Raw genomic sequence first — 27,148 nt, 5'->3', positions numbered from 1 at the left:
GGTGTACAATTGGTTAAATTCTACTCTAATAAGCCAGAAGTGATGCCAGTGGCATTTGCATGTGCATTTGCATGTCATGCAAGAGGCTTACATGTGTTTGAAGACAGAGGAATCTGATCCAGAGAGTCAGATGCAGAAACAGTTCAGCATCAGATTGCACAAAAATATCAGGAGCTGTTACATTCCAATTTGAATTTTGACATTCATTAACTTTTATTCATTAATGTGGAAACTGCATACACTCTTACTGTTGTCTTTAGCACAGCTAAATGCTAGTTTATCACCATACCCCTGACTCTAGCAAGCATTCTTCCTGGGACTGCACAGGCATGGAACTGCAAGGGCTGGTGGAGCACGTGGTGGGGCAGACTAGAGAAGAGAGGCCAGTGCTACATACATGTGTGAGGAAGAGAGAGAAAGGAGGCTTTTCATTTTGTATCCTTTTTGCGGGGATTTGGTCTACTCCTGAAGACCTCTGTAAAGGGCTGTAAAGTAGATCAACCAATTCTTTGCCAGACCCTTTAACAATCTGATGGACAGAACTGAGGACATTTGGCTCTTACTGCTCGTTGGGTAGTAGTTACTTTTTTAGTGGTTCTGAAAGATAGCAGCCCTGCATTCACACCTTTATACATGGACACAGCTCCTTAGGTGGACTATATTCTACTGTTTGGTAATAAATTTTATATGGCTTGGCAGACGACAGTATCCTACCCCAGGATATTGAAGGAACTGATTGAAACATCCACTTGGAAAATGTTACATTCTGTAATCAGGAGGAGTAGAGGAGGTGGAAGGTCTTAGACTATTTCAGAGGGAGATTTCTTTTTTCTTCTGTACTGAAATGCATTTCCAGTCTTGAGGAGCCTTTTTAGGCTTTTAGACCAGCAAATCTTTCCAAGCATGTCAGCCATGGAGGCAAATCACTTTGGTGTAGCACCTATTTATTCCAAATTGCCATTAAAAAAATGGTCTAGAAACTTACAGGTGGACCGGGATAACCATCTCCTTTTGGCCCAAAGGGCCCGGGGGATCCTGGAAGACCTCGGTCACCCTGATGAAGGCAGGAAAAACAGATTAGGTCAATATCAATACAAATGCTAGCAGGAAATTTTCCATCAAAGTGGCAAACATACTGTAAGTTGACTTTATCTGTCTATTGGCTAATGTATTTTACTCTCTGAATTATTATTGTTAGAGAAGGGCTATACTCAAAAGTCCTGTCAAATTCACAAAGTGAAAAAAAAAAAAGGAGGGAACTGAATCTAGTTTAATTTGAGAAGCACAGATGCCTATGTCTCTAGTTTCTTGATGTTCAGACAAAATCAGCCATGGAATGAGGAGCGGCTTAGAAAAGTATCTATGTAACACTTGAGGCAATACTAAAGAAGTGCTGGAGAGAAGCCCTTGGAGATTAGCTATTTGTTCTTCTTCCCCTGTTAAGGCATGTCTTCCTCCATTGCCAGTTTGGCCCACGTCCTGAGATCTTTTGGAGTCTGTGGATTGCCCTGTGTCAAAATTAGGAATTATTTTCCTAATGCTTTTCCATCTGAGAAAAATTATCTGTGCTTGACTGTTTTAAGCACATGAACAGGTGGTTTTCTCATATTCACTCCTCTTCGGTTGAAACTGGTCCATTTTCTCCTGGTTCTCTGCCATGTGAAAGCTTCTGGTTCATGGCTTCTGGAATATTGACCACCCATGGTTTTCTGGCTCTGCAAATCCTTTTATTCTGCTAGTGCTGTGTGACATACATTTTCAGAACTGTGGAACACTTGGCCATCCTAGGTGATTTGCTGTTGCTTCAACTGAAATCCTGTCTTATTTTAGCGTTCTATCAGAAATTAGTTTACCAGCTTAGGAGCTACCTTTGCCCCAGGAAGCCCAAAACCTGGTTCTCCAATTGGTCCAGCAAGACCAGGTAACCCAATGTCACCCTGCAATGAAGAACATATGTACTCTAGTTACATATTTTACTAAACACCAATCACAGACTATGTTTTTTATTTATTTCTTGCAATTTATGTATATCAGATGTAATAGCTAATTTTATTTATTGCTATTGCAAGCATTAAATACCAAAAGCAGAAGAAAGAAAAGTGTTTTGATATCCAACGTTATCCAAAACAAAGAAATGGATATAGGTAGGCCACAGCTCAAGCTGGCATACAGTTAATACCAGGGCATGGTGGTAACTAGACTGAATACAATCCATAAATCTGTTAATAGGAAAGAAGACATTTTAGTTGACATCATAAGGCTGAAATTATTTACATGAATAATAGCATGGCCTCCTTCATTGTTTTACCCTGTGTTTGCAAGCACTAGGAGCTGGAGTGTGGATGTTACCTTTGGTCCGGGCACAGCTCTTCCAGGAGGACCTGGCATTCCAACACGTCCTGGTGCACCAGGCTCTCCCTGCAGCGAAGGAAGAAGAGCAAAACCGATGGATTTTTCTGACAGTGAGCATGAGCTCACAATGAAAACACTGATGCATTTATTTCTAATATTCCATTCAAATTCTATTAGAATTTCTAATATGGTATGTGGAGTAAAATCTAACTATTTGAAAAACTGATAACAAGCATGGTTTTGATTTCTCAATGGAAATGAGATTCTTCTCAGTCACTGCACTAATATTTTTAATTAGAAATCCCTGTTTTAAGTGTATTCAAGACTTGGTTCAGTACTCAAAGCTTCTTGCCCAGCTGTATAGATAAACTGAAACCATGTATATTTTTCTGTTAGATTTCTTAAATACTCCTTTCAGTGTACATTTTACCCCTTTTTCTTTTCCTCTTATGTGGAAATACCTACTCTTGTGTGTCTAAATAGCAAAAGCCTTGATAAGAAACTGGAGGAGAAAACTGGAGTAGCCCTTCTCTCACTTTCAGAGAGTTCTGTGTATTTGAATAGAAACTCCAAATCCATAAAATAGTATCAGCCATGAGTCGGTGTAAGGGAACATGTATATGTCATATACCATACTATTATCCCAAATATTTCAGCATAAACATACCAGCATTAGTATCCCTTAACTTTTTCCAAACCGACAGGAAACGAAAATAGTAAATGCAAAGCATTTTTTAAAACACTTCTAGATGTTTGTAGGGATCATATGGTGTCTTGCTAAGAGAAGCCTTAGCTGATTTTTTTTCTTTAATAATTTTTAAGAAGCACGTTAATTCCAGGACACTTGTTTCTGAGTAAAAGCTACTGAGATCTAGAGCAAAACACAGCTTTGGGGGCTATTTAACACAGATAATGTGATAATAAACCTACTTTAGCTCCAGCAGGTCCAGACACTCCTGTTGGTCCTGTTAGTCCACGTACTCCTCTCTGACCTTGGTCGCCCTACAAAAATGGAGAAGACATGTCACACATTAAGTAATATTAAGAATGTGTTGGCTGAAAGAAATTGCAAGTATCAGTGAAAAATAGTGAAGTTCTATCTTGTAGATGGTGCACATGAGCTGTTCCTGTTGCCTTCATTAGGAAGTCAGTTAATTCTGCTCAGTAATTGCCCAGTTATGGATTTATACAGTTAAAACTACAAAGATTTATTCTGAAAATAAGCTAAGTGACTTAGCAGTGAATACTGTGAAAAAAATAAGAACCAAAAGGTGTCTTAAAGATTGCATCCTTGGAGCTGAAAAATAAGTAAAGTAATTACACAAAGAATATACTATTTAAGAGAAATAAAGAAAACAGGAAAAGATAATACAGTTACTTTTTTATTTTTCAAAGGCAAATAGGGCAAATCAGTTGACCACGATGCCTTCTCTGATTGATCAGCTTATAGTTCTAGGTGGAAAAAGCAAATAATAGATAGTGTAAAGTTTGTAAAGGGATAACAACTATTTAAGCATATTATTATGCTGTAATAATTACAAAAAAAAATTGAAACAACCATGAGTCCAGAATAATTCTAAAAAAGTTCCAATACAGTAATTGATTTTTGTGCTGCATCATGTCATCTGCATGTTTCCCCTACCAAAGTAATATGAAAATGGGAATGCCTTGATTTTTGCTTCCTGTTTTTTAGCTCTTCCAACTTCATGCAACTGTGATACTAATATCTTTATTTCTCTTCTATTGTGACATTTAATCTCTGTATGTCTTGTCCAGTGTCTTGGACAACTGTTCCTGCAATTTCCAGTGTCTTTATTTCATAGGATACAGGTGTTGGTATGAGAAACCAGGCAATTACTTCTCCATCTGTGAATTGGTACAGAACACCAGTCACCAGTACAAGAGCCAGAACCTAAAAGATGGACCCATTTATTCCTTCTAAGAGAAGCAGCATTCCCAGTTAGCTCCCTGTGAACTTCTTGGACCAGATACTACCACAGGTACTGGACACTGTGAGCCACTGAACTGAAAAAGATGTCCTGGGTGGTCTTTTATGAACTTAATTATTTTAAAGTTGTTTTAGGCTGAGGCTGAAATAAAATCTGCAGTTAACCTTTTTCAGAAGCACTAATAGATTACAGAATAACACTCATAGGCTACATAGAATAGGTTACATTCCTTGAGGTATATTTCTTTATAATAAACAAAAAAAAAAGAAGGCTTTGACAAACCTATTCATGAAACGTTACAATTTTGAATGTCACCTTTAGTAAGAAATTCTCACCTTTTCACCCTGTATTCCAATCCCTGGAGCACCGTCAGGACCTCTAATACCAGGTAACCCTGGTTCACCCTGGAACAGAAAAATCAAAGCAACATTTCAGAGAACTGCATAGACATGGTGCAAGATCAACTCTTTATTCACTTGAAGCTCATTAAAATCATAGACCTTTTAGAGTCTATGGCAAAACTCCTACTGATGTCAATAGACCCAGGATTTTCTTCCCATTTTTAGAAGCAACCATTGTAACACAGAGTGGAATGCCCGAAGTAGCATATTTCTTTAGTGATGTCTGAACACTCTGAGTGTATAATCTTTAAACATTTGGGGGTTCTGATTCTAGGGAAATACCATACTTGGAAGGCTAGGGTTGCCTGTAGCCATTTTAGTGTTCCCCTTCTGAGTTGCAAGTCATTTGGTGGATTAAAAAAAGTGAACAACTGTGAACAAGCTAAGACCCTCACCCCCCAAAAAAATAATTCTCTAAAAAGTATTTTAAAAGTATGTTTTAAATATTTTATTTTTTTTTCCACTGAAAAATGTGCTGCTTTTCCCCTTGTCCATAAACACATTGTATTATAGGTTTGGGTATCAGCACAGCAACAACAGTAGGAATACTTGGAGGGAAGCAGGTAGACTGCAGACAGAAATGAACCAACCTTTTGTCCAGGGGCTCCATCTTCTCCTGGAAGACCAGGCAAACCTGCAAGTCCTGAAGGGCCTGGCTCACCCTAACATCAATAAAAAGTAAGTCCTATTAGATGCAGACTTGGTACTATCCTATCTCTGAATCAAGGAAATCTATTTTTAAAAGTTTATGAAACAGCATAAATATATTTATAGCAAACATCTATGCATATGAACCCAATTCTTGCATTTTTTAATAAAGACAACTTTCATGTATCTTGAACTATCCTACCATCTGATTGTTTGAACTGTGCATTTTATCTATGCTATTATTATCTATTAACTATCTAGCTCGTTCTTTAAAAATAAGGTAACTGTTTAATTTAGTGGCAGCATTTGAAGTAAAATTCAGATGACTGTGACATGATTGACTTGTTGAGTTGAAATTGACATCTTGAGTGCAAATCTATTAATGGCCATGTAATTGTCATCAGCCTATTTATGTAAGGTTTGAGAGCCTGACCTGGTTTTAGATGAAATGAATTCATTTGGGGTCAAATGGGTTCACTTAGCATTTCCATGTTTTTGTGGTTTTTCCTTTCCTTTTCCAACCCCTGTCTCAAATCCCTAACAATCAAAAGCAGAACCAGGACAGCCCCATGTCTTTCCACTATCACAAAAGTGCTTTTTCATCTATTCCCATATTTTATGTTAATCTGGCTGTTAATGACATAGGGAATAGCCAATATCTTGGTCACTTTAACACTAAGATAATCTGGCTACAGCTTCCTCTCCTCTAAGCAAGTGTGCACAAGTCTAGTAGCACAGCTTGTTTCCCATATGAAGGTGTGAGGATATAGCTGCTGCTCTGCTTACATCCAAACCTGTATGAAAAGGGAAGGAGCATCACAATCTCCTTCACTAGCTCTGGTAATAGCTTAGTTTACACTGGAAACTGCTAGTTCTGGCAACAGTTTAATATTCTGGATGGTTTTCTGGACAGAGCTGTAGGTGAGCTGACTTGAGCATGGGCAAGGCATGTGGAAATTTTAAGTTACAGTAGATCTTACTGCTTTTCTACAGTACTGGTGTAATTAAAATGTTCCCATTTGTGGAGGTTATTTAATTTCTGTGTTAAAAATTTTGAAGACTAAAACCCTAAATTCATTTCTAAATGTATTTTAAAATGCCTACATGAAGGATACTCAGGTAACACAAGTTTCAAATCTGAATATATAAATAAATTAAATAATTCCTCTATTAACAATGTACCTTAGAACCAGGTTCTCCAATACCTCTTTCTCCTGGTACTCCAGTCTCTCCTGGCAAGCCTTGTTCACCCTTAAGTAGAAATTATTTTTAGCAGCATTATCATATAAAATAAAAATGCATATTCTTTGTTGCTTATATTTAAGGAAAGTTTAGTATGATATCATCATTAGTATGATGTGTTAAATCCTGGTCACAAAGACTGGGAATCTGCAGCATGTTTTGAGCTGTCACCTAAAAGTTGTTGGTGGAAATGGGTGAAAATTATTATTGCTGTAAATCTGTAAGTATATTGCTCTGTAAATATTTCTTGCCCAAGTAGCTGATATTTCAGGAGCTTGTCTGACATCCACAGACAATTCACCCTTCTCTTTTTTTTATCAGGGGTAAAGCATATCCCTGCATAATCACTCAAAATGTAAGAGGTGACCTCTGATGCTGTAAAATACTTTACCTGGCATGGACCCTTGACCCACTGACACCTTTTGTTACTTTACACTATGCTTTAATAGCCTTCAGTCACTCAGAACTTTATTTGTTGCCCCTTTCAGTAAATAACTTTAAATTTCCAAACACTTCCAAGAGTGATGTCTTTCATTAACAGTTCGGTATTTTGCAAATCAGTCAAGGCTAAATTATTCTAACAGTTTTTCTTCAGCAAAGGTAATCTTGGTTATACCTTGGACAATTTTTAACTGTGAGATACAGTAAATACACAAAGTCTGGTGAGACAACAGGCAGCAGAAGTAATAAGGAAGGCAGCCAATCTGTTAATTATGTATATCTTTTACCAGAATGGAAACAGTACAGTGAGGATAAAATATTATATCGAAACTTTTGTGTTCTTCTGTGTTAAGTGCAACTACTTTTTGGAACTGATTCCCTGCACCTGTACCTGATATGATGAAACTGCAAGTTCAAGGCAGACAACCTTTTCTATGTAAATGTGGTTCACTGCCTGATATGTAGTACCTCAAAGGTTTTGTGATGAGCCAAGCCAAAACCTAAATATATAGCTAGGGCATAGGTTTCTTAAGGCTTTTCAGTGCAGAAGTATCTGCTGTACAGTTTAATAATATTAATAAAGAAAATAATTTCCTGCAGCTATGTCAATACTTAGATTGGTGTTCAGCACTTCAACTTAAAGCATAAGGATAGAGATCATTTCTTAATCAGGAAACATAACAGTAAAAACAGCACAGTAGCTTTTACTTCAGAAAATTCCCTAACCTTTGGTCCAGGTAGTCCCTGTCCTGGTAGACCTCTAGAGCCGGGTGGTCCCTTTGGGCCCTCCGCTCCCTGAAAATATTAGTTAAGTAATTATTAAATATATTTTCTGTTAGTACACATTTAAGTGTGGTGAGGGGGGTGAGGGGGAAGTGAAAATTGCACCTTCTCTCCTTGAATTCCAATTCCAGGTAATCCAATTGGCCCAGGTAAACCAGGAGGACCGAATTCACCCTGGCAAACAAAGTACAACAGCTTAGTTGTGTAAAGACACAGAAACAATCTGGAAATGCTTCTGTGCTAGTACTTGCTGACTTAACCTCTCCTGAAGTCAGTGAAGCTGGGCATCTGACCTGTTGTCTTTCATATATGCATTTGTTCCCTGCTGGCTCTGTTGCCAACAACTGCTAGTCACTTTTTCCCTTTCTAAACCTTAACTTTCCCAGAAAATCAAATGCTATTTGTAACATTTCCTATTTTAATATAAAGGGATGTTAAAATAGGTTGGGAGAGTGTATTTGGCATAAATCTCTCTACAAAATACCATATTGTCCAGGGCTTATTGTGGGTTCCTTGCCTCATTACACCTTTTGTAGTGAGTATCAACCCTGTATTATGTAGATTTATTGGCACTTTGTTAATCCCATGGTGTATTTACTGCTCACCTTTTCACCTTTTACGCTGATGCCTGGAAGTCCACGAGGGCCTTTTGGTCCATCAAAGCCACGTTCTCCCTACATGAAAAATAATGTGTTGTTAACTGTAGAAACACACAGCTGTTCTCTGAGGTAACCAGAGACACTGTTTGCTCTTTCAGCATGAAAACCAAACGAGAAGAACCAGAAGGTAGCTCCTGGATCTGTTTTCCAGGATACCAGAGGTCATCTTTTCAAATTACCTTGCCCTGCAGTTTGAAATTGCTGATGAAAAAACTGAACAAGCTTCTTTTTATCTTTCTGCCACCTTGATTGCTTACGGTCCTGTCCTGCTTCCCTTCAAATTAATGGCAAAACCACAACTGATTTAAATGTCAGGAGGGCTGAATAATGAGACTAACTGAAAGCTGAATTCTGCTTATTTGTCTCATGGGTTAATTTCAGTGAAGTATGGAAATGAGGATCGGGGTGTCCCTAAGAATTTTGCCAGAATAAAGATCAGGTCAAACTGTATAGTTGTAGAAGTCTATTTGTAAATGTTGTTGTCTTTCTAAATGTTTATTTACAGTACAGTAGTCTTGGAGAAAATGCAGATCACAAATAAGAACACAAATACTGTGTTTTCTTGTACTTCTGTTAATAAAACATGTAGAAATAGATACTAGCTTGTGTAAATTGTCACAGAATCACCCAAGGCAATGAAGTTATGGCCCAGACAGGTCTTTTCTCATCGTAGTAACCAATCTCATCATTGTAACTTTGACTGAAATACATTGTGTGGATTTCTGTTCAAAAGATAATTCTTTACTCCTTTTGCTTTAGCACACCTGCCTTAATTTTCCTTTTTACTGAAGTGTGAGCTTGTATCTGAAGAAAGCAACTGCAAAGTTTGCTTTAGATTAACAAATCACTTGATTAAAATGTGTTTAAAACCAGAGAGCTGTCATACTTGGCAGCCATAAATAGGATTAGAGATAAGTATAAAATCTGTTGATATATGATGGCTTCAGATCAGACTTGGTGGTAGAGTAGTACTTCTTTTATAGAATCAAGAGTTCCAATAACACTGGGAGAATTCCACTTTGATTATTTTATTCTGTCTATCTCAATTGCTCAATAGCTTTGGTTAGATTATGCATTCTTCTGTACTTGTTCCTACTGTGCATCATTGCTGTGCTTTACTTATTTTACTTCCTACATTAATTGGTATTTCAGCGGCAATGGAGTGATTTCTAAATGCATTTTCTTCAAGTTGTTTTTTGTTGTTGTTTTCATGCTGAGATCTGCTAAGAAAACCTAAATTATCAACATAAAGTTTGATAATTTATATAATTCGTCATAAAATAATACTGAATGTGTTAAGTACAAGTCAGATTTAAACCTAGCTGACTACAGTATTGTGCTATGCAAAATAATAGGACTTTTAGTAAAGGGGCAGTTGTAGTTTGCATCTGTGAAACAATTTTTTATTGTTTTACCAACAAAAATTGCCTTGGTGCATGCATAAATCTGAGTGAACCATTTAGTTATTTATTTAGTTCATGTAACCAAAGGTCAAAGTGACAACTACTACTGTCATTACTTCCACTGGAAGCTTTCTCTTCCCACAGACTGAATTCAGGCTTCTGCTAAAATGCATAAGGCAGTGGCTGAGGTATTTAAGAAGCTTAGAAGCCTGTCTCTAGTGAGAGCAATGATCTGTATATATAAAGGATTGAGAAAAAAGCAACAGTGAAAAGCTATTTTTTTCATCTAGAAATCACTTTTATAGTATTTTATTTAAGTCAGATGCTTGAGGCTGTTTTAAAATTATAGCTGGAATTCTTCCCAGGCTTAGATCCCACAAAAAAAGTGTCATGTGAATTAAATATCAGCTTTACAGGCCCCAAAGGCTAGCTGTACCTAGAAGTCATGTTTGGATCAACTGAGTTCTATGAAAATATATCAGGTTAATTGATGCCAAATTTTAATATTAATTTATAATGTACTTTCTCAGATTCCCATGTCTGCTATGGACTTGTTTTGACATGCACTCATTTAATGGTGCTGCTCTGGTCTTAAAACCCTTCAATTGCTGTACCTTTGCTCCTGGAAGCCCTTCTGCTGGTGAACCTCTTTCTCCTGGAACACCTTGTGGTCCTTGAGGCCCCTGTTAACATAAGTTTAAAATGGCTTAGAATATGTATTAATCACTCAAATCAGCAGCAGTATGTTCTATGTCACTGTCAGTTTTAAGCATGTCTTTAAATGTTGGTGTAGTTATAACCTGTTAAAAATAACAAAGTAATATGATATTCACAGTGAATAAATGATCATTCTAGCCTGCAGCAACAAGACAGACAGTTTTACATTTCTGGTTACTAATGAATCACAGGTTATGTAATTGAAATTACTATTCTTTATACTTCTGAAATCTTCACTCCATAAACTTTAGTTTCATTTACAAATTGTTACTAAACTTTCTTAATGTATCAGTACAATCATGAGAGACAGGAAGAGAACCAGATTCAAGACCATGCAGAGTAGTACTGAATAATACGTAGCTCTAGAGAGATCTAATTCTTGAGGAGAGTAATAGCATGCTCTTCCTTTCTTGAAAGCAGATCTGGTAGGAATACAAGGAGGAGGTAAGACAACTAAAAGCTTTCATTAAATGAAAGTCCAAAACCTGTGTATATTGAGCCAGCTTCACAGTGTTTTTGTGCATCTGTTTTTGTTCCTCTGATTGATTCCTTGTGATTGCACACAGATCACAGAATGCTGGTAGATTTGGCTCTGCATAACCTAAATATACTTCTGCTTTAGAATAATGCCTAGTTCTTACATAAAGATAATTACACTGCATTCAGTCATAAAAATAAAACACTTTTGAAGGAAATACACTTCAAAGTAAATTGTAAAAAGCCTTTAGTGTTTGTTGTTTGTTTTTTTTAAAAATCAGAATCTCTTGTTATACCAGTACAGCTGTTGTGGCTAAACACAGGCACATTTTCCCCCAAAAGTGGCTGTTTTATAGAGATGCAGGGAGCATTACTGCCCCACTTTGACTGACTCACAGAGTAATGGTCTTTGGGCTCTTCAGCAAGAGCTCTCTCCTCTCCAGTGGTGTATTTTCAAGCAGGTTTGAGATCAGTTAGTTCAGTTACCAACCATTGTTCTGTTTGTCATGGGAGCTCCTCTTTTGAAATCTTTCTTTGTCATTGGGGAAAAGCTACTCATAAAAAAAACAACACAAAATTTCCCTTGTGGTTGCACAAGGGGCCTTTCTTCCAGGTGATGAAAAATTGAGTCTGCTGTATTGTAAATAACTCAGTAAAAGGAGCTGTCCAGTGCTTTGAAAAAAGCCATCCATAAAATTTGCCGATGGATTTTCTGAATTACCACTAAGAGGTTGAGTTTACAACTTCCCGAATGACTTGCACAATCCAAGTGGCTTTATGGAGGTTGTTTTATGTATGACTGTTTCTAATGTTACTGTGATTAAAATGGAGTCTCTCCCTCAAAGCCATGTTGATGTTAGTGTTTTAATGATACTGAAAAGCAGTCAACTTTGAAGTTGCCACCTGTGGATTTGAATCTATTAGGGAACAGATTTATTTAAATATTTATGTGGTTTTGCATAAGGTGTTATTTTTTTCATAGCTGTTTTGGAGACTAAGATAATTAGAAAATTTAAGGAATTGGAAACATTTCTGGTTTATTGAGGGAAATGAAAGTCAGACAATGTAGTATCAGTGAGAGTGAGAACTAGTGGAGAAAAGAAAGGAGATGGTATCATTTAACACACATATATGCCTTTTAATAGAGAAGCACTGTGAGTTTTTCCTTTCTGTCCTCTTCTCCCCAGATAAAAAATAGACATACCATAAGACCTGGCTCACCAACTCCAGGTGGGCCAACAGGGCCTGGTCTTCCTGTCAAACCGGTGTCACCCTTCAAACAAAGATGTATTTTGAAAATGCCAGGTTTAGGTGTTTGTATGTGTGCAGCATACAACAACTTATTAGACATCCTGTGCTTGAAATACTCGATGTAGGAGAATACAGGAATGGGAGCTAAAATGTAAGCATCCTCAGAGTCATACAGTATGCAAAGCCCAACAGACATTGAACTGGTGTAGTTTCATAGTATTAGGGGACAGCCTCAATTCTTCATTTGAGAAGACAATGTTGAATCTAAACAGTTAATTATTCCCATACTATTCCTAGTACATTATTTATTAATTATTGTCCCCTTCCATGAGGTCAGTATTTCTATCATGGAGTTTTGTTTATGCCAGTCATCCAAATGAACCAGCCTGTTTTTCACAGGATAATTTTTGTTTAAGACTATGCATTTTACTTAGCCATACACTGCAGGGATTGAATTATGTCAAGCATAAAAACAACTGTAAAGAAGTCCTTTAAAGTACATACTTAAAATGTACTTTTTTTTTTTCCTCCCCCAAACGGCTTTAATCAGCATACAAAATACCTTTCCAGTACCATAAAAACAGCATTTGGGGGCTTGAAGTTTCTCATGTATGAGCAAATATATAATCTCAGATGTCTTTGTCTTTATCCTACAATACATGTAATATAGAAGATGAGAGATGCTTGTACCTTTGGGCCTGGAATTCCGATTCCAGTCTCTCCAGGCAAGCCAGGTGGCCCAGGGAGACCTCTGTCACCCTTTTCAGAGAATGAAAAAAGAAATAATTCTGCTTATAAATTGGTATTTAGGAAAGTCAGTTTAACTCTGTAAATTAATTTTTTGTATATTCTTAATTTCAGCCCATTGGAATTGTCTTACACAGTACTTCATCTGTTCATCCTTTCAGTGCTTCAGAATTCCCTTTATTAAGGGCATAGATATTTCCTGCACAAAGTGATAGTAGATTATACAAAAGGAAGAATTTTTTCTTTCATGTGGGATATAAGCAAACAAAAAATATTTTCAGTTTACAGAGGGGACTGGATCTTGCAGTGAAGCAAGTGGGTGATTTCTGTGGCACTATTTCAGAGAGCCCATTGCAAGACTGTGTCCTGAACTGCACTCATCCTCATGACTTTCAGGTATCTTCTCTGAGCATCAGTAAATAGCGGGACTAGTAACTTTGAGTTGTAGAATTCGTGGAGAGAATGTGCAGTATCAAGAAAAGAGTTTGTTTGATATTCCAGACAGAATTCCTGCTTGGCACTTAGGGAAAAAAAGTAGTTTTAAATTAAAAACTGAAGAAACACAATGCCACACTGCTGGTTGCAAGAAAAGACTGGAGTGTGATTTGGATCTGAATCAAATACAAAGAGCAAATGAAGACCTTTCTTAGGAACCTTGTAGAATACAAAGAGTATATGATTTGCTAACTCTGTCACATTAAACTGCATCCCCTACAAGAATTGTATGTGTATAAGGATAAAAGAATTTTTGTTGTGAGGCTATATTAATACCTCTTAAGATTAAGAGAGAGAAGAAATAATGCAGTTCTTGCCTTTGATCCTTGCAAGCCTTCAGGCCCTTGATCTCCAGATTGTCCTTGTGGACCCTTTTAAAACAAGAGTGGCTTTAATGAGATTTTTCTAGCTTTCAGAACAATGGCACCTTGAAAAACAATCTCTAATTTGCTATAGTCCGCATGAAAATATGAGTTATAAGCATTTCAGAACTGAAGCTTGCTTTCTGATGCGCGGATAGATTCAGCTGCTCAACTCAGTTGGAGTTCAGCCTGGTAATCAGGGGAGAGAATTTGGCTCTCCCTTTACTTGAACACAATTAAAGGTAATCTATAGTCAGGATTTACTGAAATGTCTAACGTGCTAAGCTTCTTGGCCTTCAGTCCAAGAATACTGGGATGAGAAGAGACTAAAATGTTTCCATGTACTTCTGTGAGACATTGTAATAATTAAGACACAGAATGGGAAATGAGTGATTTTGTTTTTATGGAACTGTATTTGCTGTGGTCCTTGAGACCAAATTAATTACAAGGAAGATTTATTTGTCTAGCCTGCTGCTTCAAATTCGTGTTAATTTTGCTGTTTAAGAAGAAAGATTTTGGATGCCTTGAACTCAGTGATTCAAAGACTCCATTATGGTTGTGATATGATATTCAGAGCTTTAAACCCAGGGAATGAGGTATTGTTGTTTTTATAGTTTCTTCCTTTGTTTTTGTTTGTTTGTTTGTTTTTTTACCTGTAGCCCTCTTGTTCCTTGGGGCCCTACTGGACCTTCAGGACCCTGAAAGGCAAGTGAAAAAAATATTTCTGTGTGTTTTTAGATTTTGTCAAGAACACTTTTAGGTAACTTTGTACTAAGGTATCTTATTTAGATATCTTTATTGTAAAGTAAACGTTAAGATAAAGAGAAGCTCAGTAGCCAGCAAGTATTGAATAAATAATTTTACTGTAGTAATCAGAATACAGAGTAAGAATGAACAGAGTTAATTATCAAGGAATCCAGGATTAAACTGTTTGTTACATTTAAAATATTCACAGAAGGAGCTGAGAAAGTTACTGAAAATTGCATCCTTGCTCATTTCACTTTTTAAAATTGTCAGTTGTTAATTTATCTCAGACTTAGAATTAGTATTTGCCTTAAATCTTCCACTATGGTTGTTATTCAGGGAATTGGAGTTTTTCTGTATTTTAACTGTTTCCTGAAAGCATAACAACTTGATGGCTACTTACTCTGTCTCCTTTTATTCCTGGGATTCCACATTCACCTCTTTCACCCTGGAAAGGAACAGGAATAAATATTTAGGAGATAAATTGAGCATATAATCCTTATTCTTTGGGTGCTATAGTTAAAAAGCTAGGTGTTACTCTAGTTATGATATATTATAGTAATTGTGCTTTAAGCTCATTGAGGAAGGGACACACCTTCTATTAGAGCTTGTGCAGCATTTGATAAGATTATGTTATTGTTCATTACTAGTATGTATAAGAAATGTGGCACCATATATAATAATAATAATAACAACATCAAATCTCTATGTGTAAGCAGAAGTTCTGATTAAAAGTAGTACCTTCTCTCCTTTATATCCAGATTTTCCCTGGGAAAATAAAAAAGCAAAGCAGGTTGTGAGGATACATAACCCAAATTTAAGAATGTGAGTATGGGCACTGTTGACATTCTGCTCTCTAGCAAAACAGCATTTCAGGTTATACTGAATAACTAGGTAGAAAAGGTGATTTCTGATAAACATGGCAGTATGACTGTAAATACTGGATCTACTGCTCATCTCTTATTAGATAATATTTCCTAGATCATTCATAAGAAGGAATTATTCCTTTTCTTGCGGCAATGATAATGTTTTCAGTACATCTGGCATTCATGAATCATTAGCTATCAGAAACACTGCTCACTGGAAAAGGGGGAAAAAAATCTTCCTTTTACCTCTATTCCATCTCGTCCTGGGATTCCATTAAGACCTGGCTCCCCCTATGAATAATCCAACATCAGGATCAGTGAAATCGGGATAAGATAGTATTGTCCTGATTATCTGAGTACACATCTCAAGCCAATACAGAAAGCATATCAGCTTACTTTTTTTACATTCTGATGATTTTATAGAATAAATATAAGATTTTAATTTGTAAAGAATCTTAGTCATTACTACAACTAAAGAAGGCAGATGAAGTTTAAGACATTCACAGGTGAAAAGTTCATGGGCACTATTAAGATAGTCTTTCCACATTAAAGTACCAAATCTTTTACCTAAATATGAAAAATCACATCACCTTTGCTCCTTTAAGGCCTGGAGCTCCATCATCTCCAGTGCGGCCCTTTTTACCCTGAAAACAACAAAATAAAATTCTTATTTTAAAATAGATTATAAAGTATTTTACAATATATAAACTATTTTTAATATTTAGGATATTTACTTCCTTTTGAATTATTTTTTTAAATCTCTGCATTAACCATAACCTTCAAATTAATATTGGACCATTCAGCCCCAAGAATTCTTTTGGAAAAATAAACCCTGCAATTTACATCACCAAACCTTGTATGAAGCAATCCCCTAGATTTTCTCAGGGATTCTAGTTAGAAGACTATTCTGAAAGAAGTCCAGGCTGTTCTACCCTCTTTACAAGTCTCTTGTCTCAGTTGTTCCTAACGCTTCAGTCTCTTGCCCTCTCTCCTGTGTTCCGAGAACTTTTCAGATACTAAGGTTTGATTTGGGGCTAGTTAGATCCACCTGCTCTATCTGACTGCAACATGTGAATTTTGTTCCACACAGGAAAGTTGTTCCTTCCTGCCTTTTAAACTGCTGTAGCTAAAAGGAGAACCTCACCACATCATGTTGTTTTTGCAGAGAGAGTGTCTCATGGCATTCTCACTTCTCTCTGTGCATTTCCTGCTGGTGTGACATTTCTACACAATTAACTATGGAGGACTATGTATTGAACCTTGAATTTTTATCATCTCAGTTTTGCGTTTAAATAATTTCCTAAAAAAATTCTAACAATGAAATAAGTCTTGTGTATCAGTTATTTGAGAAATGACAGCTACTTACAGCAGGACCAGGAAGGCCTCTTTCCCCCTTCTCACAGTTACATGTGGCAGCCTGGGTACACTTTGAAGAAAAACAGTCCAAATCAGCACATTTTAATAAAAGAGTTAGAAAACACGTGAACATTGCTTTTAAGTTTCTGTATGGCTAGTCTGAGTACACCAGTAATGACCAGAAGCCTGTTTACTTACATATTTTACATAAATCTTTTAACTGGCATTTTACCACTCTTTAGGAATGTGGCCTCCTACACTTCATCCAAAAATCTGTATCATTCCTACTCCTGAAGTTCCAATTATCTCCATAATGGCTTTACCTCCAAACTCCTCACAAGGTCGGTTTATTGGTGTGCTGTGTCTATGACTGTACATCTGTTTTGATTACTAATCACTGTAGAGATAGTCAAGACAATGGGGTAAGAAAACATTATTCTTCTACTTTCCTCCACTATATGTAGGGTAGGTCATAGTTTAGCTCTATCTTGATAAAGAAAACATGTTACAGTGTATACTTTTATCTAGTTAATGCAATTAACGATAATAGTTTCTAATGTTTTTCTTTTGTCACCTCTACCATCATGTGTCCCAGTCAGACATCATTATGGTATGTAGATATACAATTTTTAGGATCTTTTTGAAACTTTAAAACCATTACATAATACGAAATCATTACAGATACTGGGGTTATTTTTGGAGCAGAAATAAGGGATGTTGTTTTTATTTTTTGATTTATTATTTATTAAACCTCCACTGAGCTTGGAGATATCTAGAAGTGAAGGGTTTAACCATCATTCTTATCTGAATACCCCAGTTACTAACAATATGTTTACCAAGGATAACACTGAATGTCTTACTACTTAAGAATTTATTTTGACAGAGAAAAATCAACATGCCACGGGAAGTGAGTGAAAAATAAAATGCTTAAAGTTTTGCGAACACATATATTATTTAGTGGTTTCCTTGAGATGCTCATCAGAACAGTCTTTGCCTGAGACAGCTGTATAGGACTATTTTTAAGTGGAAAGCTAACTTTATTTCCATCAAAATGGCAGCCAGATCTACCAATGCCTGCAGTCAGGGTGACACAGTGCGGACAAACTGGAAAAGTGCAATGATGACACTTGGTTCAAGTTCCTTTTCTTACTATACTCTGTTAACAGAGGAACACTATTTAGGGTCTACCACCACTGCACCCCATTCAGTTCTGTCATGTTTTCTTATCCACTGAGTCTGGATGACATGCTGAGACGTAATTCTTGCTAACCTTAATATTCACACACTGTTCTTTTTTAATTTTGAAAATAAGGAGGGGAAGGAAATAGCATTAGGATAGCAAATTACAGCCCTGTCCTGCAAATACAAAACCATAGTTTTCCTTGTTGGCAGTCCTGTTAGACTCAAAATTTAACCACCTTCCTGAGCTATTAGTTTTCTTGATTTATGTTTCCATATAATTGTAAATGTCTATATTAAGCAGTAGTTCTGTACAGGAAAAAAAAAACAAACAACTTACCTCTTCCTCAGACAGATCTTTCTGTAAAGACAGATATTCAAAACAACATTAGAAACTTAGTCATAATCCAGCTCTGGGATGTAGAAGGATGTTAAAATAAATCGCTTCAGTAGCTAGTTAATTAAATTATGCAATTAACATATTAACTAGCATTAATTAATCTTTCATTTCTAAGAAACATTCTAGCAACTTCTCCATTCTAAAAATTAATTTTAATAATTTCAATTCTTGTTATAGATTGTTGACTGCACAAATCACCATAATTTGCTGAATTAGAATGATAATCAGACCTCAAACAACATAGTTAGCTAGGTATATGGGAACAATGTGCCCAGAAACTACACTGTTTCCAAAGTGCTGAATAGCAGCAGCTCTCTAGTAAGGGTGAACGATAAATACTCTACACTGGAGAAAATGGGAAGCTGTTCTATGCATAAAGTTAGGCACACACAAAATAAGCACATTAAGAACACCTTAGAAAAGATTTGACTTTGACAGTGATCACATTAAGTTATCATCATCAAATTAGCTTATTATTTTTAGATGATCTCTGCAGATTAAACACCCACATACAATGCATTCCTCCCACTTTTCACAACTGATGTTGTCTCTTGAGAGAACATAAATGTATTGATGAGCAGCAATGCAATGCACATCTCTAAAATTCACAGGTATGCACATATAATTATGCCAAAGCCATTCTTCAAAGCAGACAGCAGCCATGTTCTCAGGAGAAGGCACCTGAGAATGGCTGCCTGTTTGGAACAGGTAAAATAAAGTGTGTTTAGTCACTTGAGAGGTGTTCACTGAGATACAGAAAAATGTGGTATTATCAAGAGCAGTTGGGAGGGGCCATATGCAGGGAAACCAATGCATAGTGGCCCACTATTGAAGTGAAGGAAGGACAGACAGGAAGGCCACCTTGTGTACATGCTGTAGGCCTGTATGAGACCACTTAAGTGCCAGTTTCAGTGCAGAAGTCTCCTGGATGATACTTATATTTTATATCTCTGTGCATGCTCAGATCAGGATGTCACCTGCAGCTTGTGTCACCAGATTTATGGGCTACAGAGGATGGCTTTGTCCTCCATACTTGGCAGGGAATGGTTTTTATTAATGAAGTTTACATGCAGAAAAGAGGCACCCAAGCAAAATTTCAAGAGCAATTTAGACATTTCGTCTTGATTATCTGGTAGGTTTCCCATGGAAATTTAAAAATGTCTATGGCCAGATTTTATCTAAATTGACATATCTCCATTAAGGTCTACAAATTTATTTTCAATTCTGCAAGAGCTGCATCTTTTTTGGTACAAAAGGCAATGTCATGTTCCCACATGCTATGGAAGAAAGCACTAAGGATGTAAAAAATTGGTTGTTTTTGTGTTGTTTTCTTTAAGAAAGGAGGTTTAAAGTATCTTTTTTTAGGAGAAAAACAGAGCTAAAAATAACTTCACAACAGGTCTCTAAGTCTAATTCAGTTTCCAACTTCTAATATTTTGGCTGGCAAGATCTAATGATGAGGAGAGAAAGGAAACCTGAACACGGTGGTCTTATTAATGAGAGGGCCACTTTAACATGTAAAAAGTACAGGTTTCTTCAATCACATAAGCATTAAAAAATATTCAAAATAAGACCATCTTTTACATATGTTCCTATAACTATTTAAAATCCTTTTTCACACATACCATTTCTTTGATAACCTTCTCCACAGTTTCTTTCTCCTGGAGGTTGAAAACAAACCTGGATGCTGGGACACTGGCAAGAAGCCGGAGCTTGGCGGCATTGCTAACCTCCTCAGCCACTCTGGTCATTCCCATTGTGAAAAACACAATTCCTTGGTGTTTAGCATCAGCTGTAGCTGCAAAAATATCTGGGTTTCTTGGATGGTCCACTCCATCAGTGAAGAGCACAGCTATTTTCACACTACCTGGAGTCCCTTCAGTCATGTAGAGTTGTGTGAGGTTAGTTATAGCATAAGTGGTGTAGGTGCCATGACCTATGTAGGTGATGGGAGCAATGTGGGATTTGAATGCTTCAGGACCTTTCCAGTCATGGAAACTTTGCTCTGTGAAAACAGTGCTGCTGTACTGAAGTAAGGCCATTCTCCAGCTAAGGGTTCGTCCAGAACTAAGCTGCAGCCTTTTCATTCTGTCTGCTGTTTCAAGTACAAATTTTTTCTGCTGTTCATGATTATAGTCCTTAGCACTTTCGGAGCTGTCCAGTAAAAAAGCAATTTCCAGAATGCAGTCCTCATCTAGAATAAATAGGTAGGTAGGTGAGTGGAGTGATTTCATAGTAAATCTTGCTCTACCCTTACCCTTACATGTATTTTAGGCTTCAAAAGTGGGAGTACAATTATGGAAATTTTTAAAAGCATCTGTGATGACAACCATGAGACCCTCATGAACATACAGAATATAGAAGCTGAGAGGTTTCCTCCAGAACAGATGCCGCAAGGAATAAGAAACTGAAGGTGAGGTGATGTCATGGGGGGGGGGGAAGAAAAGAGGAATGTTGCAGTGGTTTTATGCATTCATTCTGTCCTCTTGCCTGATATTTCACTGAACATCCTACCAGAATGAGGACTGGAAAGGTTGAAGTCACCTACAAAAAAAATTAGTCTTACTGAGTAAGAAACTGGAGTGTGATTTGACAGAGCTGGATTTTGTCCCTGGTACTGACACTCAAATCCATTGACACAGAAGTTTCCAAATGCAGAATCGGCTGAGTATTAATCTTCAGAACTGTTGATGATATTACCTCTAAAGAAATACAGGTATATAGGCTATTGTGACAATAGCAGGCTATCAGCCATATAATAAAAAAGCTCAGAAGTAATATTTTCAGAAATACATTAAAGGGGAAGAAAAAGATGGGAATAGAAAGATAAAACTGCAAAACTAGGACATGTGAAAATGTAGGATGAAATAAGCCTGGATGATTATAAGCAATATCTTAGACGGCAAGTTAGCCCTGTAGTCTGGAATCCAAATAATTGAATCAGGGGAAAGAAACCCCAGACCCGTTTTGAAATTCCAATATTCACCTTGATCACTTGGGCTGGGATATTTTTCTACAGTATTTGAAAAAATGTGTTTAGGTTTTGGTCTTCTCAATCCGTATCTTTTTTCTTCCCTGAGATTTTCTGCTAAAAACTCATGGTGTTCAAGTATCCACAAAAGCCACCAGAATCTGAAGAACATCATTTGTTTGGTTTCTGTTTCCTAAACAACACAGATAATAATACAGAAGTACAGCAATACGAAGACAATAAAACATTATTCAATTTTGCTTCAACAGATTGCTTAGCAGGCTGTATTCTAAAATATGGTCCCTAAAATGAGCTGATTTTATTTTATTTTGGTAAGATCTTCTCAAAAATATTTAATAAATAATGCAAAGATACATACTGGAGTGATTTTCAAGCATAGTCCATATAGTTCTAGCATGAGACAAACATTTTATGAACATATGTCAGCTCTCTCAGTGCCTGGCAGCATTTGTACAACCAGCACTTCTCAGAACTCTTAATCTTGGCCTGTACCCATGTGGTTACAGGGTGAATCCCAAGTGTAATGCACAGGGGTGTTTTTTTAAAACCTCTTTATCCAGAGCTGGCATGGTGAGAAAGACATACAGAGGCAGACCTGAGTTTTACCCTGTTCTCTTCACTTAACTGAGGGTCATGCATAATTCTTGCTATCAGAGCCCCCTCTCAGCAGTCCTGCAGAGGAAGAGTTGTGGCCAGAGGCTGCTGTCCAGGCATGAATATACCTGCTGTGCATCCGTGGGGACCAGGCTTGACAGATACCTGTTGATAGGTCTTTTTCCTTCTGCAGTGACTCGGAGCTGTTTGCCCAGGAATTACAGACACAGCCACAGCTGAATTGCTGCTCAGGGACTGACAAGTCAGTCCTGCCTCACTTCGGTTTCATTGTCATGTCCCTGCAAGCTCTCCCCAGGTAGGCACAATGGGAAAGAGAAGCTCAGTGGCAAGAATGAAGTCCCGGCAAGTGCCAGGACTAAGCATCTCACAGAAGCCCCTAACACAGCCATGCATGCAGGGTTTCTCAGCTCCTGCTAGTATAGGGCAGGAATTCTACTGTCCAAAGACACAGAGAGGACAGAGGGTCCTTACCTCAATGTTCCTAAGCAACAGGCTCCACAGAGATGCAGGATGCTGCCCTGGGCTTGCTGGCAGCTGTGTTGTCTGCCTCGTGCTGAATGCTCTGTGAGGAAGGGAGGGAGCAGTTGGGCTGCAAGCTCTTGAGAGAATTGGTGTCATGTGTCAGGAGGCGCCCGCAGATAGAGGCAAGGAGAAAAGCAAAGAACAGCAATCCTGGCTCCCCCTTCTCCACACACACACTCCTGTCCTCCTCCCCAGGCTGTGCACATGCATTCTATGTGTAGTTCCCCACAGCCACTTCCACACATAAATCCTCATCCATACTTGTACATGAATGGAAGAGGACTTTTATCACCCCAGCACACATGCCTACACGTTAGCTCAGTTGTGTTCATTCTCTTACCCCATCACTACCACTAACCTTTCACCCCCATACTTCCACACATCGGTCATGCTTTGGCAAGGAAGCTTTTGGTACTGGGCACCATGTTTTCAACATCATCATTGCAGCCCATGTCTGTAGGATCCCTTTTAGACCTAAATGAGTCTTCTCGTAGTGAGGGATTCCTGTTACTGCTGTAGTAAGAAAAGAAAGTCTCATGGACCAGATCATCCAAAATTTCAGTTTCTGGTGAGATTGCCCAGCATGCAGAGGTCAAAAAGACAGACCAATCTGAAAGCCATACAGTTTCTCCAGGCTTATCTGTCACACCTATCCTTACAAAGATTGTAATAGAGAACAAGGACTTACACATAATATGAAGCCTTCAAAACCTAAGCTAGGTGGCTATGGATCATGATGGCTATCTCTTTTACCAGTGATTGCAGCTTGTCAGTTGTGTGTCAGAAAGCTTTTACATTACAAAAGAACATGTTAAACAAGTAGCTCTTTTCTACAGAACTTCTTACCTTTTTTTTTTACCTTTTTTTTTTTCTGTGGATTCATCACTTTCCACCTACAAGCACACAAAGAGGACCCAATGCTAACTGCTGTCCTCCTTTCCATCTTATGTGTCCACCAGCTCAGCCCACTTCTGACAGTGACAGGCAAGGAGGCCTTTCAAAGTTGGAAATAAATGATGTTTATTTCTCTTCAGTCACTTTTATTTTTCCATACTTACACCAACATATTAGATTTTTACTAAGGAAAGGAATGAAAAGGCAAGCTTTTTGCCCTTTAGGGAATACAAATAATATGGTGTTTAACTGAAACAGATATAATAAATCTCACATAGCCCCTAAATCTTACTGAGAAAAAAATCTAGTTCTAGCAAGAAAAAGCATGTTAACTATGATTGGGATTGTGTGCATCCCATAAGAAAAACATTGTCATTATTTAATTTTCACTGCTAATTCCTACCTCAAAACATAGCTGGCAAATAATTTCTTAATTAAGTAACTATTCTGCTTGTATGTTAGTAGCAAATTCTTGGCTTCAGGATATTTCCTTTTATTATTGAATTATGTTTATCCTCAGGACAAATTTTTCTTTTTTTCTTTTTTTTTTATTTTAAATTTATTTTGGCCAGGTGCAACTTCTAAAAGCTTAGTGGGGCCTTCACATTTTTATACCTGTTCAAATGGGATGCATAGTATTATTCTGTCCAGAATTCCAGGTACGTGACATACCATGCAGTACACTTCTAGACTTGCAGTCTTCTGAAGTTGAGATGTTCTCAATACCAGCTGTTCTTGCAGTGACAGTTTATCAAAACCTAAATTATACCAATGTAAAATATGTATGCATTGATTCATCTGATGGAGTAATCATGATCCAGCACAGCTGACAAAATACCATCTGAATATTTCTATATGCTAAAGGAATACTCAAACACCCGAGAGGCCAGTTTTTGAGAGCAGCATGAAGCAGACGGAACATGCTTCTGATTTTCCTCTGCTCTGATGGGATTTTTTTTGCCCTAGAGTTTGACATGATGCTTTAAAAATGTGTTTCCATTTTTTTGCCACCTCAGTTTGAATAATGCACATATCTTGTCTGCTGTGAACTGTTAAAAATACACACATTTCACACAGTCTTCTTCTAGTGTTTCATGGCCTCGAGATAGTGTTGACCATTTAACCTGACAGCATCATGCTGTAATGGTATTTCAGAAGTATTTATTTAATTATATTATACGTGTCAGTACATGACCAAAGTGCCCAGAAGAAATAACAATATTTTGAATCCTGATATTAAAGAGCAATGTTATAAAGAATCTGGTTCACAGTCCAGTATGTTGTCACATGTGTGACTTTTAGAAAAAAACAGTTTGAAAATTCAAATACTCATAGTAATTGAAGAAGAAAATTAAAAAATCAGAACTTAACTTGACTGAAGATTATATCTGAAGAAGGATAAAATAGAGACCTGTATTTTACCGTTTGACTGCAAAATAGGTTTTAGTGGATTTGACAGGCCAAGATTCAGGCTGAATAGTCAGCTAAGTACAGTTAAGTCTTGACAAATTGACTTATATTTACCAACTGTTGTGGCTGCAGTTTAGTTTTTTTTAATGTGGAGTTGTTTTGTGACAATACCTAATTGTTCGATATGAAAAATTATCTCCTAGTGGCACAGCCTTGTAAAAACCTATGATGAAATCTTGGTGTATGTGAAGGTAGTGACAGCACTAATGGTTTCAATGAGGCCAGAACTTTGCTTTTTGGTACTAATCTTGAGCATGTAGTCTGAAAGAACTGGTCAAAGCAAATCAGCTTTATTGTGTTTTCATCTGAACTCACTGTCATGGAAAATCTGTAAGCAAGGTCTTTGATGCCAAAGAGTTACTTTTTGTGTAGCTCCCAACAGATTTTAATGATTCTTCAGGACTGGAATGGTAAATATGGCCCTCTCTTTTTCAGCTGGTATGGACCTGGCTCTCCATGCCCCCTTTTTAATATTGCTCCTCTGCAATATTTTTCAGGAGGTGTGAGAAAACTTAAACTGAAATGAGGCATAGAAAGGATGAGGCTGTCCTCAATACTTTCCCATTTTATCTCTATAAAGTACAGTCAAAGCTCACACTGAGCATTTTGGTGGTAAGTAAATTCTCATTGTCTGTGTGTAATATAAATATATTAGCTTTTTGTTATGTTTTGAGGATATTTCCTTATTTCTACTTCCATTCTAATAGTTCTGTTTCCATTTTAATTTCCCTCAATAAGACATATTTTCTACCTTACAGCCTAAGTACATAAAACATATCTATACGTATCAGTTATTTTCTAAAGTATTTGTAGCATTCAGCCTAATAAAGGAATGAAAACACAGAAACAGAAGAGTACAGATACATTTTAAACATACTAAATATTTGACTGAGCATTTGATTATATTTAACATTTAAGATTTAACCAGATTAAGAACACTCTTAAAATTACAACTAAAGCAAATCTTAAAGGTTTGATTTGCTATAGTGGTACCAATGAAAAAGTGCTTAGACAATTCATTATTTTGAAATTCCTGTTACATCTCAGTTACTTCTTATTGTAAAGTATAATTTGCACAACTATTTTCTTCCACCTTCCTTATTTTCAGTAGCGTAACTGCAATTAGCAATGCAAAACTTCTAAGTGCTTTTAAAATACAGTAATTACATTTTGCAGGAATGGAAGCTCTTACATTTTTATGGAATTTCAGTAAAAATCAAATGCTTTAATCTCACCTAGCATATTTAAAGATACTGTCTGATAACTGGAAAAGAAATTAATTGGCTGGAAATGCACTTAGCAAGTTAAAGCATGTTGCTATATGTAGTACACAGTATTATGCCAATGAAAAGAATAGAGATTTGGTAGAAAAACTCAAGTTTCATAGAGTTCTAAAGTTGTAATCCTTTTAATATTGCAAACAGATTTTGTTTTTGGAGAGGTGATTATTTCTAGTGTTATAAAAAGTCACACATTTATCTTACAACCATTGTTGTCAGTATAACTGTAAACTTGCATAAATGTCAGAATTCGTGTCGTTAGACCTGTGTATTTTTAGGAGTGTTTGTATAAGTATGCATTAGACTGAGTTCATAGCAGGAATTGTAAACTAGTGCTCAGAGCCCTTAGTGCACTAATAAGCCTAAATGGTCCTGACCAGCCTCACCTGTTACCTCCACCCACACCCCTGCCTATGGGTCTGGGGGCTCTAGTTCGGCTCACCTTTAGGCCATCAGTTCTGGCCCTGGTGGGTTGTAGGATGTTGGTTACTGGCTCTATCACAGCCCTGCCTGGGCATGCTGACATGTGGCTAATGTTCCATCCTGACCTGTCCCCATTGAGATGCCTGACATCCTGGGCTGGGGCTGCCCTCAGCCTGCCTAGCTCCCTTGCTGGGGGCCCTGGGATGGGCCCTGGCTGAGGAGCCCTGCATTGCTGTCCAGTTGGGAAGCTGCTGTGCCTCCTGCCCTGGGGGTGCAGCTCTGCATCGCTGCTCCTGACAGAGCTAGCACCTGTGTTCACAGCTCGGCACAGCCGCTGGTGCTAGAGGTCTCCATAAAAGCCGTGGTGAGCCCTGAGTGAAAAGTCAGCCACGTTACGAGCATTTACTTGTGACTAAAGGCTGTGTGACTGGAGCTGGGGTAGGTCTTCACTCTCACAAGCTAGTGAAGCTCAACCTTATT

The 27,148-nt window shown here is 37.4% G+C and overlaps 1 protein-coding gene across 1 annotated transcript in view; it reads right to left on the bottom strand.

The window, feature by feature from the left end:
* LOC104387528 (collagen alpha-1(XXVIII) chain-like) overlaps positions 1-22,622 on the bottom strand; it is a 32,204-nt gene extending 9,582 nt beyond the window's left edge. Inside the window, exons 1-24 of the mRNA XM_009996299.1 lie at positions 22,551-22,622; positions 21,459-21,636; positions 20,098-20,666; positions 18,413-18,433; positions 16,904-16,963; positions 16,128-16,181; positions 15,784-15,828; positions 15,413-15,439; positions 15,075-15,119; positions 14,581-14,625; positions 13,883-13,936; positions 13,014-13,082; positions 12,277-12,345; positions 10,493-10,561; positions 8,422-8,490; positions 7,922-7,990; positions 7,760-7,828; positions 6,533-6,601; positions 5,293-5,364; positions 4,637-4,705; positions 3,283-3,354; positions 2,350-2,418; positions 1,869-1,937; positions 986-1,054 (exon numbers count right to left, since the gene is read on the bottom strand). Of these exons, the coding sequence (XP_009994601.1) occupies positions 986-1,054; positions 1,869-1,937; positions 2,350-2,418; positions 3,283-3,354; positions 4,637-4,705; positions 5,293-5,364; positions 6,533-6,601; positions 7,760-7,828; positions 7,922-7,990; positions 8,422-8,490; positions 10,493-10,561; positions 12,277-12,345; positions 13,014-13,082; positions 13,883-13,936; positions 14,581-14,625; positions 15,075-15,119; positions 15,413-15,439; positions 15,784-15,828; positions 16,128-16,181; positions 16,904-16,963; positions 18,413-18,433; positions 20,098-20,666; positions 21,459-21,618 (1,983 nt within the window). The 5' untranslated portion in view covers positions 21,619-21,636; positions 22,551-22,622. The remainder of the gene's footprint in view (positions 1-985; positions 1,055-1,868; positions 1,938-2,349; positions 2,419-3,282; positions 3,355-4,636; positions 4,706-5,292; positions 5,365-6,532; positions 6,602-7,759; positions 7,829-7,921; positions 7,991-8,421; positions 8,491-10,492; positions 10,562-12,276; positions 12,346-13,013; positions 13,083-13,882; positions 13,937-14,580; positions 14,626-15,074; positions 15,120-15,412; positions 15,440-15,783; positions 15,829-16,127; positions 16,182-16,903; positions 16,964-18,412; positions 18,434-20,097; positions 20,667-21,458; positions 21,637-22,550) is intronic.
* Positions 22,623-27,148: the final 4,526 nt, after the last annotated feature.

The sequence above is a fragment of the Chaetura pelagica genome, unplaced genomic scaffold, assembly GCF_000747805.2.
Source record: "Chaetura pelagica isolate M959 unplaced genomic scaffold, ChaPel_1.0 scaffold3, whole genome shotgun sequence".
NCBI lineage: Eukaryota > Metazoa > Chordata > Aves > Apodiformes > Apodidae > Chaetura > Chaetura pelagica.
This window is presented reverse-complemented; position numbering and strand designations above follow the sequence as displayed.